Source organism: Microcaecilia unicolor, chromosome 5, assembly GCF_901765095.1.
Source record: "Microcaecilia unicolor chromosome 5, aMicUni1.1, whole genome shotgun sequence".
In the NCBI taxonomy this organism is placed as follows: Eukaryota; Metazoa; Chordata; class Amphibia; order Gymnophiona; family Siphonopidae; genus Microcaecilia; species Microcaecilia unicolor.
In genome coordinates, this window is record NC_044035.1 from 167,649,524 (window position 1) to 167,662,280 (window position 12,757).

Consider the following 12,757-nt stretch of genomic DNA (forward strand, 5'->3'; position numbering starts at 1 on the left):
TCCTCCTTTTCCTAAGGGATCCCACATGTCTGTCCCACTCTTTCTTAAATTCCAACACAGTCCTCGTCTCTACAACCTCCACCGGGAGGCCATTCCACGCTTCCACCACCCTTACCATGAAATAGTATTTTCTTAGAATGCTCCTAAGCCTATTTCCTTTTAACTTCTTCCTGTGCCCAATCATTCCACAGTTTTCCTTTATTTGGAAAAGGCTCACCTCCTGTACATTAACACCACTGAGGTATTTAAACGTCTCTATCATATCCCCTCTCTCCCACCTCTCTTGCAGCGTATACATGTTGAGGTCCATAAGCCTGGCCATATATGTTTTATGACAGAGACTGTTTACCAATTTGGTAGCCACCCTCTGGATTGACTCCATTCTGCATCCATAGGTGCAGTACTCCAAATGTGGCCTTACCAGAGACTTATACAAGGGCACTACCACCTCTTTTTTTTTCCTGCTGGTCATCCCTCTCCTTAAGCACCCAAGCATTTTTCTGGTTTTGACCGTCACCTTTTCTACCTGCTTGGCCACCTTAAGGTCTTCAGACACTATCACCCCCAAGTCCCATTCTTCTTTCATACAGAGAAGCACTTCACCTCCTATACTGTACCATTCCCTTGGATTCTTGTAACCCAAGTGCATAACCCTACATTTCTTATCTTTAAATCTTAGTTTCCAATTTTGAGACCATTCTTCAAGCTTTGCTAGATCCTTCCTCATGCCATCCACACCCTCTGGGGTGTCCACCCTATTACAGAGTTTGGTATCATCCGCAAAGAGATAAACCTTACCATATAGCCCTTCTACAATATTACTCACAAAGATGTTTAAAAGGACAGGCCCGAGGACCAATCCCTGTGGTAAACCTCTGATAACATCCCTTTCCTCAGAGCAAGCTCCATTTACCGCTACCCTCTGTCTCCTCTCATTTAACCAGTTTTTAACCCATTTAGTCACTTTAGGTCCCATACCAAGGGCACTCAGTTTATTTATGTGTCCTCTGTGTGGAACCATATCAAAGGCTTTGCTAAAATCCAAGTACACCACATCTAGTGCCCCTCCCGCATCCAAATGTTTGGTCACCCAGTCAAAGAAATCAGTCAGATTCATCTGACATGTCATGCTTCTAGTGAAGCCATGCTGCTTCGGTTCCTGCAGTCCATTCAATTTGAGAAACCTCACGACCCTCCACTTTAGAAGCGCTGTTGAAATAGAGTTTTGATGTGGTGGCGTTGGACCCGGGAGTCAGAGGGCTGGTCTGTGCATCAACATGCAGCTAAGATTGAGATGGGAGCTTCTTCATTGGCCAAGTCCGTGGCTCTCAGTGTGACAGCAGGACTATCTCTGATCAGCGGATAGAGCCTCTAAATCTAAGCTTAGCAAATTTCCTTTTCATGGATCTATCTTGTTTGGGGAGGATTTGGACAATTTGGTTAAAAGTTTGGGGGAGTCTAAGGTCCCTCATCTTCCGGAAGATAGGCCTAAGGGTAGTACAAGAGGACCCTCAGCGAAGGGCAGGTAGAGACCTGGTAAGTGTGGCGGAGCTCAGCGTTCTTGTTTCTTTCAGAGGACACAGTCCTTTCTGGAGCGGGTTCTGAGGGAGCAGAGATTCTAGTCCCTCAACCTCCGCCTCTGGTAGGGCTTCTCAATGAAGGTGTCCGGGTTTAGCCTACAATCTCAGTAGGTACAAGGTTGAACTTTTTATCGGAGGTGAACCCAGATTACATTGGATCAGTGGGTCCTGGAGGTGATTTGAGATGGCTATGCTTTGGGATTTGCTAATTCTTTGGGGGACACCGCCCCCTCCCCCCCCCCCCCCCCCCCCCATCGAGCCCAGCGGAAGGCGAGGGCGGGTCAGGAAATTCTCAGCAGACTAATAAATCTGTGAGCGGTGATTCCAGTTCCTGAACCACAGAGAGGCACAAGTCAGTATTCCATTTACTTTGTGGTCCCAGGAAGGAAGGCTCTTTCTGACCCATCCTGGATTTCAAGGGGGTAAATTGTGCCATTCAGGTGTTCTCTTTTCTTATGGAAACCATGAGGTCGGTCATCATGGCAGTTCAGCCCGGAGAGTTGTTCACTTCCCTGGATCTCACCAAGGCCTGTATAGATATTCCTATTCACCAGGCTCACCAGAGACACCTTCGCTTTGCTGTTTTGGGGAAGCATTATCAGTTTTGTGCGCTCTCTTTTGGCCTGGCCATGGCTCCTCGCACGTACTCAAAGGTGATGGTACTAGTGGAGGCAGCCTTGCGGAGGGAAGGAGTCCTAGTGCACCCTCATCTGAACAATTGGCTAATCTGGGCAAAGTCCCTTCAGGAAAGTGTCTGGGTCACTTCAGGGTGGTACAGTTTCTGCAGTCGCTAGGTTGGGTGGTCAGTGTGGCAGAAAGTCATCTGGAGCCGTCAGTCTTTCAAGTACTTGGGAGTGTGGTTCGACACCCTTCAGGGCAGGGTGTTCTCCTGGCAGCAAAGATTCAGAAACTTCAGGCTCAGGTATGGGGTCTGTAGTAGTAGTAGTTGTTATTGCAGTTCTCAGTCCAGGATTATCTGCAGGTGCTGGGCTCCTTGACGGCTTCCCTGAAAGTGCTTTGGGGAGTCAGGGCTCACATGCGTCCTCTTCAAGTGGCCCTTCTGTCTCAGTGGTCCTTGCAGTCTCTGAATTTGGATATCAGACTTCCTCTTCAGAGGTTGGCGAAATGCAGCCTACACTGGTGGTTGGTGGAGAGCCATCTGTTGGGGGGAATGAATTTGGATCCCCCTGTGAAGAAACAGTGAGTTTTAAGCCTGTAAAATGTATTAGATATTTTCCTGTTTTAATTATGTCCTGAAGTGTATTTCTCCTGTTTGGCCAGCAGGTGGTGTTTCTTTGCTGTAAAGTTGTTATAGAGAATTGAATGTTCTTTTTCTTTAACATAAGCAGGAAACAAGCAGCAGTATACTTTTAAAACTTGTTGGCTGGGCTCTGATTGGCCTGGAGTTTGAAAAATTGCCCAGTAGTTTCAGCTGTTGCTTCAGTCTTAGCCTGGGAGAAAAGAGAGACAGATCTCTTTGCTGAGGCTCGGTGAATTATATGTTCTGATCTTCCCAGGTACTGTTTAGACAGTATACAATGTTTAGTTAGTGTTAGAATTTATCCATATTTCTGTTACCTGTTATTGTTGGCACTATTTTGTTCCACTGTTCAATATTTTTAAGAGAATAAACATAATTATTTGTTCATCCTGCTTGTCTGGACTGATAAAGAATCCTGGTGGTTTGTGTGTTGGGTCTGTAGGTGCTTTCTGGGAACTGTGCGGCCACTGGGCCAAGGAAGCCTTGTGATCGATCAATGACCTGGAGACCAGAGCTATTTAGTTGGTATTGTCTCGAGGGCAAGGCGGTACGAGTCCTTTATGAACCGCCGGATGAATGAAGAGTCTCCTGGTGGTTTGGGAGGTGTTCCTTCTTTTGAACTGGTGGAGAGTCATCTGTCAGACCTGTCTGCAGCACATGTAGGGGGTGTCGACAACGTGCAAGCGGATTACATCAGCATGAATCTTGGGGCTGGGAAAGTGGAGCTTGAGCCTTCGGCCTTCAGACTGATTGTGGACAGGTGGGGCGGTACCAATTTCAATTTCATGGTGACCTCACACAATGCCAAAGCTACTCACTGCTTCAGCAGGAAGAGGGTTGATTTTGCAGAAGGCCTCAATGCCCTGGTGCAACTTTGGCCAATGACGGGGCTCCTTGTATGTGTTTTCTCTGTAGCCTCTGATGGGAAGAGTGGTTCAGCAAATAGGACATTATGGTGGGCTGGTGGTTTTGGTTGCTCCTGATTGGCCATGATGAAGACTGTGGTACAGAGATCTTGTTCGGCTTCTGATCAAGGAGCCTTTTCATCTGCCGCCAGCACGGGACCTGCTGTCTCGGGGTCTGGTGTTCATGGACGACCCAGCTCATGTCTCTTATTGCTTGGCTCTTGAGAGGACGTGGATAAGGAAGAGGGGGTGTTTGGAGTCATTGCATCGTTTTTATCACTCCCTTAGAGATCCTATGTACTTGTCCCAAGCTCTCTTGAATTCAGATACTGTTTTGTCTCCACTACTTCCACTGGGAGGCTGTTTCAAGAATTTACCATCCTTTCCATGACAAAGTATTTACTCTACTCAGGTTACTTCTGAGTCTATCCCCTTTTACCTTCATCCTGTGCCCCCTCATTCCATAGCTTCCTATCATTTGAAAGAGACTCTCCTCCTTTGCATTTGTACCACATAGGTATTTAAATGTCTGTATCATATTTCCCCTTTCCCGCCTTTCTTCCAATGTATACATATTGACAATTTTTGTCTGTTCCCATACGCTTTGTGACGAAGATCACTGATGAAATCTTTTGCCCAGTGTGTGGCAGCAGCAGCTTTTGTTTGGGCCTGTTGGTGCTGGGTCTCGGAACCAAAACCCAGCACTTCAATCCCACAAATTCCCCAACTGATTTTCTTAGTACCACCGGCTGGGTAAAGTACCAAAAACACTGTAAACAAGAGAAGCTTCTCACATTATCAACATTTTATTCTTACCCAAGAACGTGAAAAATAAATAATAAAATTAGGAGTAGCACATAAGAAACAGGGTATTGAGGAAACATAAAAAAGGGAGAAGCCATGGAGATGGTCGCATATTCCTTAATCTATTGAGATAGACTGAGGAAGATTTTCATCGACTCCCTTTGTCTTCCAGAACAGGCAGTTATATAGGCTGTAGTACAAAGAACTGGTTCTCAGGAACACATCATACGTCATGCAGGATATGCCATTTGTTTCTTACAATTGCCCAAAAGGCACATAAAAATATATATTGCATTTCCTTAAAAGTTTCAGCACATCCTCAAATAAAAGCAATCTGTATCTCACTTCAAAGGAGTCAGGATTCCTTTCCCATTCTCCTATCCTGTCCTGAATTGCAGGATTTTCTATCCCTCTCCTCTGCCAGCCCTGCCCCCTTGTCACCTGGAACTTGCTTTGATCTGCATCCTAAAAGTCTCTCAAAGGCTAATAAACACACTCATGTAAACAGGGAATGGCAAGGGCTCATTGTCTTTCACTTGCCTGCTCAGAGGGAGGTGGGGTACTTGCTCCACACCTGGCCTTCTAGCTTAATAATCCACAGAAAATAAAAAGTCTTCAATTCTTATGGTCTGTAGACTAATTCTTAGATATTAGATATTTAGCAGTACTGAAACTGCTTGGTCTAGGCCTTCCATAAGTATGCCTCCACCAACACGCCCAAAAAACCAAACAAAATGCTAGGAATTATTAGGAAAGGGATAGAAACTCCTCTCATATAAGGAGAGGCTTAAGAGGTTAGGACTCTTCAACTTGGAAAAGAGACGGCTAAGGGGGGATATGATTAGAGGTCTACAAAATACTGAGTGGTGTAGAAAAGGTAAATCGTTTTTTTTTTTACTCTTTCAAAAAGTAGAAAGACTAGGGGACACTCAGGGAAGTTACAAAGACTAGGAGACACTCAAGGAAGTTACATGGTACTGCTTTTAAATTGAACAGAATAAAATATGTTTTCACTCAACGAATAGTTAAGCTCTGGAATTCGTTGCCAGAGGATGTGATATCAGTGGTTAGTGGATGTGGGTTTAACCCATTAGTGCCCGATGTTCCCATATGGGAACAAATCAATTTGTTCCCATATGACTTACTATGGGAACATTGGGCACTAACGGGTTAAAAAAGGTTTGAACAAGTTACTGGAGGAAAGGTTCATAATCTACTATTGAGAGAGACATAGGGAAAGCCACTGCTTGTCCCTGGGATTAGTGACATGAATCTTGCTACTATTTGGGATTCTGTCAGGTACTTGTGACCTGAATTGACCCCTTTTGGAAGTAGGATACTGGGCTAGATGGAACATTGGTCTGACCCAGTATGACATGTTCTTATGTTAAATATTTATTAGCCTTCTTCCTCTAGGTGCCAAGGAGTAACTCAACTGGACATAGACACAGGATGCTAGCCTCAGTAGGTCACTGATGTGATAAACCTGGTATTTGTTCATGATTCTCCCTTTCACCCAGCCTACACACAGCTTTCTACTACTTCCTTTCCCCTAGAAGATTGCTTATCAAGCAGGAGGAACAGCTTTAGTTCCTTCTGGCTGAATGTCCAGCATTGTTCTGGCTCAGGGGTGAGCAACTTTGGTCCACGAGGGCTGCAACCCAGTTGGGTTTTCAGGATTTTCCCAATGAATATGCATGTGATCTGTTTACATACAATGGAGGCAGTGCATGCAAATATATTTCATGCATATTCATTGGGGAAATCCTGAAAACTTTACTGGGGCTTGCGGCCCTTGAGGACCATAGTTGCCCACATTTGCTCTAGCTCCAGATGTTCTGGCTTTGCCTACAAGTAATAGATAGTGGGTTGGTACAAGGTAAGGCCGCATTGGGTTAGCTCAGCATTCTGAATTTTTTAAGATTAATCCAGTAGAGATCCAGAAAGTGGGTGCTTTATATTCATTGGGGAATAGGAGGTTGTTCTTTGACATAAGGTGGAAAGAATGTAATGCCTAGTGTATGTACTGTTTTTACTGCTCCACAGAGCACAAGAGCACTATGCTTAGTGTACTTTTCTTGGTGCATATGTGCTTTACATATCACAGACTGTCACTTTGGGAGTAAACCTAATAATTGATGCCTGCAATGATAAAAAGAAAAAGCTGCTAAATTTTAGCACACATTTTTTAGTACATGTATAGTACAGTGCCCCCACTGAAAGTCAGTGTGTTGCTGTCTTACAGACTTTTGGATATGACAAGTGTTAAATATTCTATCAAATGAATTAACTTTAACTAGATGATTAAAACAAAAAGGCACAAGCAAAGGTGACTATGCTGTATAATGCCTGTATTGTACTTCCTCGAGATGCCCTAAAAGATAGGTAATGTCATCAGCAGAGTCCAGCATGGGAAAAAGCTTCTCCATCTTCCACATTCTTTCTGAACCTATTGAAAACTCCACTCGCTTAGCCATCACCTGTCACTGTTACACAGGGTCACCTCAGTCTGCTTTTTTTCCCTGTGGAGCTGATCTGTTGTCACTTGGTGCTCTTCCTTAAAATATTCTTCAACAGATTTCTTTTCGATATTTTTCAATTTACTTTCATTTTTGTGTGGGTGCTCAATGCCCTGATATTTCAAGTGCCTTTTAATTTTTTTTTTGTATATGCCCATTCAGGTGTCTTTTAATGGCCTTTGGTGTCCCAGTCGGGTTTAACTGTGATCAAGTTGTTTGATTTCACTGTGGCTGTCTTTTTCAGTAACATATACCAGAAAAAGCCCCTAGCAGCTGTAAGATGTGCACCCAATGTGCAAGATCATATCTGTTAAGGATACCCATAACTGGTGCTTGTAGTATCTGGGGCCTGCCCATGAACCTTCTCAATGTAGTTTGTGTTTGCAGATATCAAGAGAGGTTGTCCTGGCTAAGAACAATACTAGAACAAAGTTTTGGTGATTCTAAGTCCAGTTCATTGGCATGGGAAGAATGGCTGGTCATCAAACCTCCATGGGACTCTGTCCTAGTGTGTAGACTAATCCAGTCTGGCCAAAGGCTTACTCTCCTTAATTCCTCAAGTTCAAATAGTCTTAACCACTGATGCATTCAGACTGGGTAGGGAGGCCAAGTAGATGGATCTCACATGCAGGGAGGACAAGTAGATGGATATGTGCAGGGATTATGGTCTGCTTAAAAGAAACTTCACCAAATTTCCTGGAGGTAAGGGCGGTGTGGAATGCTCTAAAGGCTTTCAAAGATTGGTTGGCCAATATAATTCTAGTACAGGTGGACAGGTTGGCATGCATTACATCAACAAGCGGGGAGGAACGGATCTTATCTTATGTGGTGGGGGAAAACTTTCAAAGTGTGCAACTGGGCATCTCATGGGATGACCCTCAGAGCCATGTATCTGGCAGGCAAGGACATGCCCTGGCCAACCAACTACATCATGTACATTAACCATAAGAGTGGTCCTTAGAGCATAGAGTGGGGAGAAGAGGAAAGTATCTCAGTTCTCCTCCAGAATAGGGACAGAAGACAAACTAGCATTGGCTGCCTTCCTCCTGGATTGGGAATGGGTCTTCTGTGTGCATATCCTCTGATCCAGTGATATCTGGGAACTATGATTCAGATGCCTCCCTTTTGGCCAAGACCAGTGCCATTCCCTCTTTACGTGGAACTTCCCAAAGGAAGACCCATAAAATTGGTGAATTGTCCAACACTGATTACACACGCTCAGGGAACTTTGTTATACCCCAGCACTTACTCCCTTACCCCCACAGCTTCAATATTGAGAGAATAACCTTGACTACCTCAAATTTGCCTGACAGCATTTTACAAGTAGAAGAAGTTTGCCATGGGAAGGCTTTAGATTCCTCCTCCTATCCCACACAAAAATTGATTTACTGGATTCAGGTACACCTTAGTGTAATTGGCATATATCACCATTATGTAGAATATAAATTCATCTCTGCAGAGCCTTTAATTGTTCACTTTATGCAGCTTGAAGTCTCAATCAAGTTGCCTGCCATGTCTCAATATTGTTCTAACCCACCTGATGAAAACTTCTTTTGAGCCTCTAGACTCAGTGCTCTGAAATACCTGGTGGTTTTGGCAGCGGCAATTTCAGCTCCGTCAGTAAGCTCCAGGCTGTAGTAAATGATGCATCCTACACCAAGTTTAACAATAGGTCGGTTCTGCATACCCATCCAGTGTTCTTAAGATGGTGTGAGATTTCTACCTTAACAAATCATCTTTCCAATATTTTGCCCTTGGCCTTATGCTCACAAAAGCAAAAGTACCTTGAACACACTGAATTTCAAACTAGCCTTAGCTGCCTATATGGTGCAGACTACAGCCCTTAGAAAGTCCACCCAACTTTCTTTTGACCCCAATAAGCCTAGGACTGCAGTTACCAAAACACACTATCCAACTGGCTAGCAGACTGCATTTTTTGCTTAGCCCAGACATGTTTGTCACTCTTGAGAGTCAGCTCCTCAGTGTGAAGGCATATGACTGTGATAGTCGTCCACTTGAGGTCAGCTTCCATGGAGGAAATTTGCAAAGCTGAGAGATGTGAATGTATAGAGAGAGATCCAACTATCTAGAAAGGAACTCCCACTGCAACAATAGGTTTGGCTAGTTCATACTCCAGATCTTTGGGGAAATAAAATCCAGTGTCATTCCCTTAGGCTCTTCTCTTAATTTCCAGGTTGTCTTCAAAGGAAGAGAAAAAACAAGAGGGGGAGGGGAAGTTTAAAAAGGCTAGTTGCTTCTGCAGTGCCATTCATAATTGTTATATTCTCCATTTTTGTTGAAGGTAGCCTGTAGCTAGATAGTTCCACCAGTGAGGACTTGATATCCTGCTTGTCTTTGGACAGAGCCACCTTATTTACCTTTGTGTACAGCAGGATAGAAGTCTCATATCCTGACTTTGTGTGCTAGTGGCAGAATGACACATGAATTATAGGTCCTCTCAAAACTTTGCAAAGAGTGTGGAAGCTGGAGAAGAATTTCTCACACCAGACTTTCAGTGATATTGTCCATCTATGAGGACTTGCATTCTGCTGTTCCTGGAGTGGAGTGTACTTGCTACAGGTAAATAACTTGCTTTATCTCTATCTCCAGTCTTCTCTGATTTCTCCCACACCAAATTGGGAGCAAGAATGCTGAATATGATTTTTCTATAGACTGGACTGTAGAAGGAAGAGCTAGCTCTGCTTCTCCCACTCCTCCCTGTTCTTCTAGTTTTCCAAGGTGCACTTCTGGAAGATCTTAAGTATAGGTTACAAGGGAAATGGGTTTGACTCTTGAGTATGTGTATGCTGACCTGTTAACCTCACAAATGTTTCTTCTCCCCACCCCCCTCCACCCCACCCCCTGAAATGGTATATGTGACTACCACTATGTCTATGCTCCCTTTGCAGGCTTATGAAGTGTAAGATGTGCTACAAACAACTGCGAGCACTTAGTAGCATGGTTAAGAACAAGGCTGGACAAAGTGGCCGCCATGGTAGTGCCTTCCGTGAACTTCATCTCCTCATGGCTGGTCTGGAGTGACTTCTCTGACATATATTGCAGCAGCCTCCAACTGTCAAACTAAACCTGATTTCCTCCTTCAGTTATCTCCATTCCTTCCCCTTCCCATCTGAATAATTTGCACCGGTTCAACTGCCCAGTCTTGGATCTGCTCTCCCAAAGCACTGCATACATAGCAGATCAGTATCTGTTTCATCTTCAATGCCTGATGCTTCTTAGTGCACAGGTTCTTTGCATTACACAAGACTGTTGTTTTCAGCAGCAGAAGAAAGAGAATGAATGCAGTGAAGGGGGACTCTGATCCTTTTGCTGGTTAGAACATTTTCCAGGTTTGTACAGTGGACCTGAGGCCAGCATTTTACCCCTGTTGAGGGGTTAAATCCTTAAGGCTGACTCTTACTGAAGCAGTTGCTCCTTCCCTTATAGAGGTAGGAGTAGTTGTCTCCTGCTACAAATGAATGGGACTCTGCAGCTTCTGACAGTGCCGCTGAGGATGAACATAGGTTTTTGTAAACCCCATCAACTTTTTACATGTAGTTTATGTACTTTTTGATTTGTGTGTGACAAGCTCAATATCTTTTTCAGAGACTGAAGTAGCATTTGTTAACCTTATGATATGCATAAGCCTGGAAAATTATCATCTTTTCTACTGTAATTGAGGCCATTGCTTCCCTCCATACTGCTGATTTGAGTTGGTGTTTGAGTTCTGACAGTCATATCACCTTTATAGTATGGCCATAGGTGACTGCAGCAGAGGGGACAAACAGACTTAATATTGGCAAAACAGAGATACAGTTTCCTAAGCAGAGTGTGGTTGTGAATGCATACTGTCCCCCCTGACTGACAGACTCCAATTATGTCTATAGAAGATGAGTGGTATGGCATTGTAGATGGCTGTATGCTCAGAAGGGACAAAAGAGCAAAGAATGGAGACCAACTTTATCTCAATTCTTGAGATAAAGTTGGTCTCCATTCTTTGCTCTTTTGTTTGCAATTCTTGTTTTTTCAGAATATTTTTCTTTTAATTCTTAAACTAAAATGGGAGGGGAAGAACATGAACTGAGCAGGACCAAATTTCTGATGTCCATTATGAAGTCCATACAGAATTTATGCGCTGTATAATTTATAATTTTCAGTTTTAATTAAAATGTATTTATAAGTGCTTTTTTTGAGAGTAATGAGGCTGGTTGGGAGAAGGCAAGGAGGGGAGGAAGTGAGACAGAAGGAAAAGGAAGCAGAAAAGAGGTGGAAGAGAAGTAGGCCTAGGGAAAGATATAGGGGAGGTGAAATGGGGAGGGGGAAAGGACCCCCTTCCCATCTCCTCTTCTGCTCTTGGTTCACACTGGTACTTCCCTTTACTTTTGCCTCACCTTTCCTTACTCTTGCTTTACCCTGCCTATGCTGCACCACCTGTTTTCTGTCTTCTTGTTATTACCAACTCTCACCCACTTCCTCATCTGTTTTCTCCTATTTTCATCTCACCTTTCATCTGTTTCCTGTCCCTTTTCTTTTACGAGCTCTTGCAGACTTCCTTTATCAGTTCTTACTTTATGCCCACTTCTAATGTCATCACTTCTCCCTATACATTCTGCCCTATCCTCTGTCTCCATACTTCCTAGGTCAGTTCTCTACTCCCCTTTCCTTGTCTCTTTCCCACCCTTCTCTCCTGTTCTGTGCTTTCTCTACCTTAACCTTTTCTGTACCTTTATCCTCAGCCGTGCAACTCACCTTTTTTTTTTGTGTTCTGCAATGATTCCATACCCCTCACCTTTTCTCCTTCATTCATCCCCTTTTTGCTATGGTTCATGTCCCTTTCTCTCTCCCCCTCCCCCCACCCCACCCCTTAGATTCCATACCCAATCTCTACCTTTTCTTCCCTCTTTTTCCCTCTTTCCTGTTTTTTTTTACACATATTTTTGTCATTTAATATATCGCACTTCACAAACATATCGGAGCGGTTTACAAGCAATGTATAAAAACTATAAAAATGAAACAAATACCATAAAAATTATGTAAACATATAAGGGAAGGAAGCAGTGGCTGCCCTTCACCACATATTTCATTTAGGGCCCCTTTTACAAAGGTGTGCTAGCATTTTTAGCGTGTGTGCTAAATGTTAGAGATGCCTATATATTTCTGTGGGTGTCTCTAGTGTTTGGCGTGCACTAATAACGTTAATGCGCCTTTGTAAAAGACCCCCTCAGTTACTTAACATACTTCTTCTTAATCCATCTATATAAAGAACATCAAAAAATATAGAATTTCACATTGTGTCATATAAAACTGTTCCTACCCATCAAATGATCCACTGTATCTGAAAAATCTTGTTCCATTCACACAAGAATGCATTTACACTATAATCCTCACCTTTTTCCTGAGCTGCAAATAATTGGGTTCCAGCCACACTTTGCATATTCTTCCAAGGTATGTGTGCTCTGCAGATGAATGCTTGTTTCCTTCTCAACAGTAGTTGTACAACTTTCAAAGATGAAACTGCAAGTAAACTCTGCTGCAAGGACCAAAGGGTCCTCTCAAACATATTGTACCAACAGATCTTCTAAATAACTTGGTGTAGTTGAATAAAAATATTGAAACATGCTATCTGAGCTCTATTGGCAACCAATGAAATTCCACTAAGGGTATGTATGGTTGCTGCACTGAACGCCC

General features: G+C 43.5%; 1 protein-coding gene across 1 annotated transcript in view; it reads left to right on the forward strand.

The window, feature by feature from the left end:
• Positions 1-11,252, forward strand: part of KATNB1 (katanin regulatory subunit B1) — a 324,176-nt gene extending 312,924 nt beyond the window's left edge. Inside the window, exon 21 of the mRNA XM_030203568.1 lies at positions 9,979-11,252. Coding sequence (XP_030059428.1) covers positions 9,979-10,111 — 133 coding nt within the window. The 3' untranslated portion in view covers positions 10,112-11,252. The remainder of the gene's footprint in view (positions 1-9,978) is intronic.
• Positions 11,253-12,757: the final 1,505 nt, after the last annotated feature.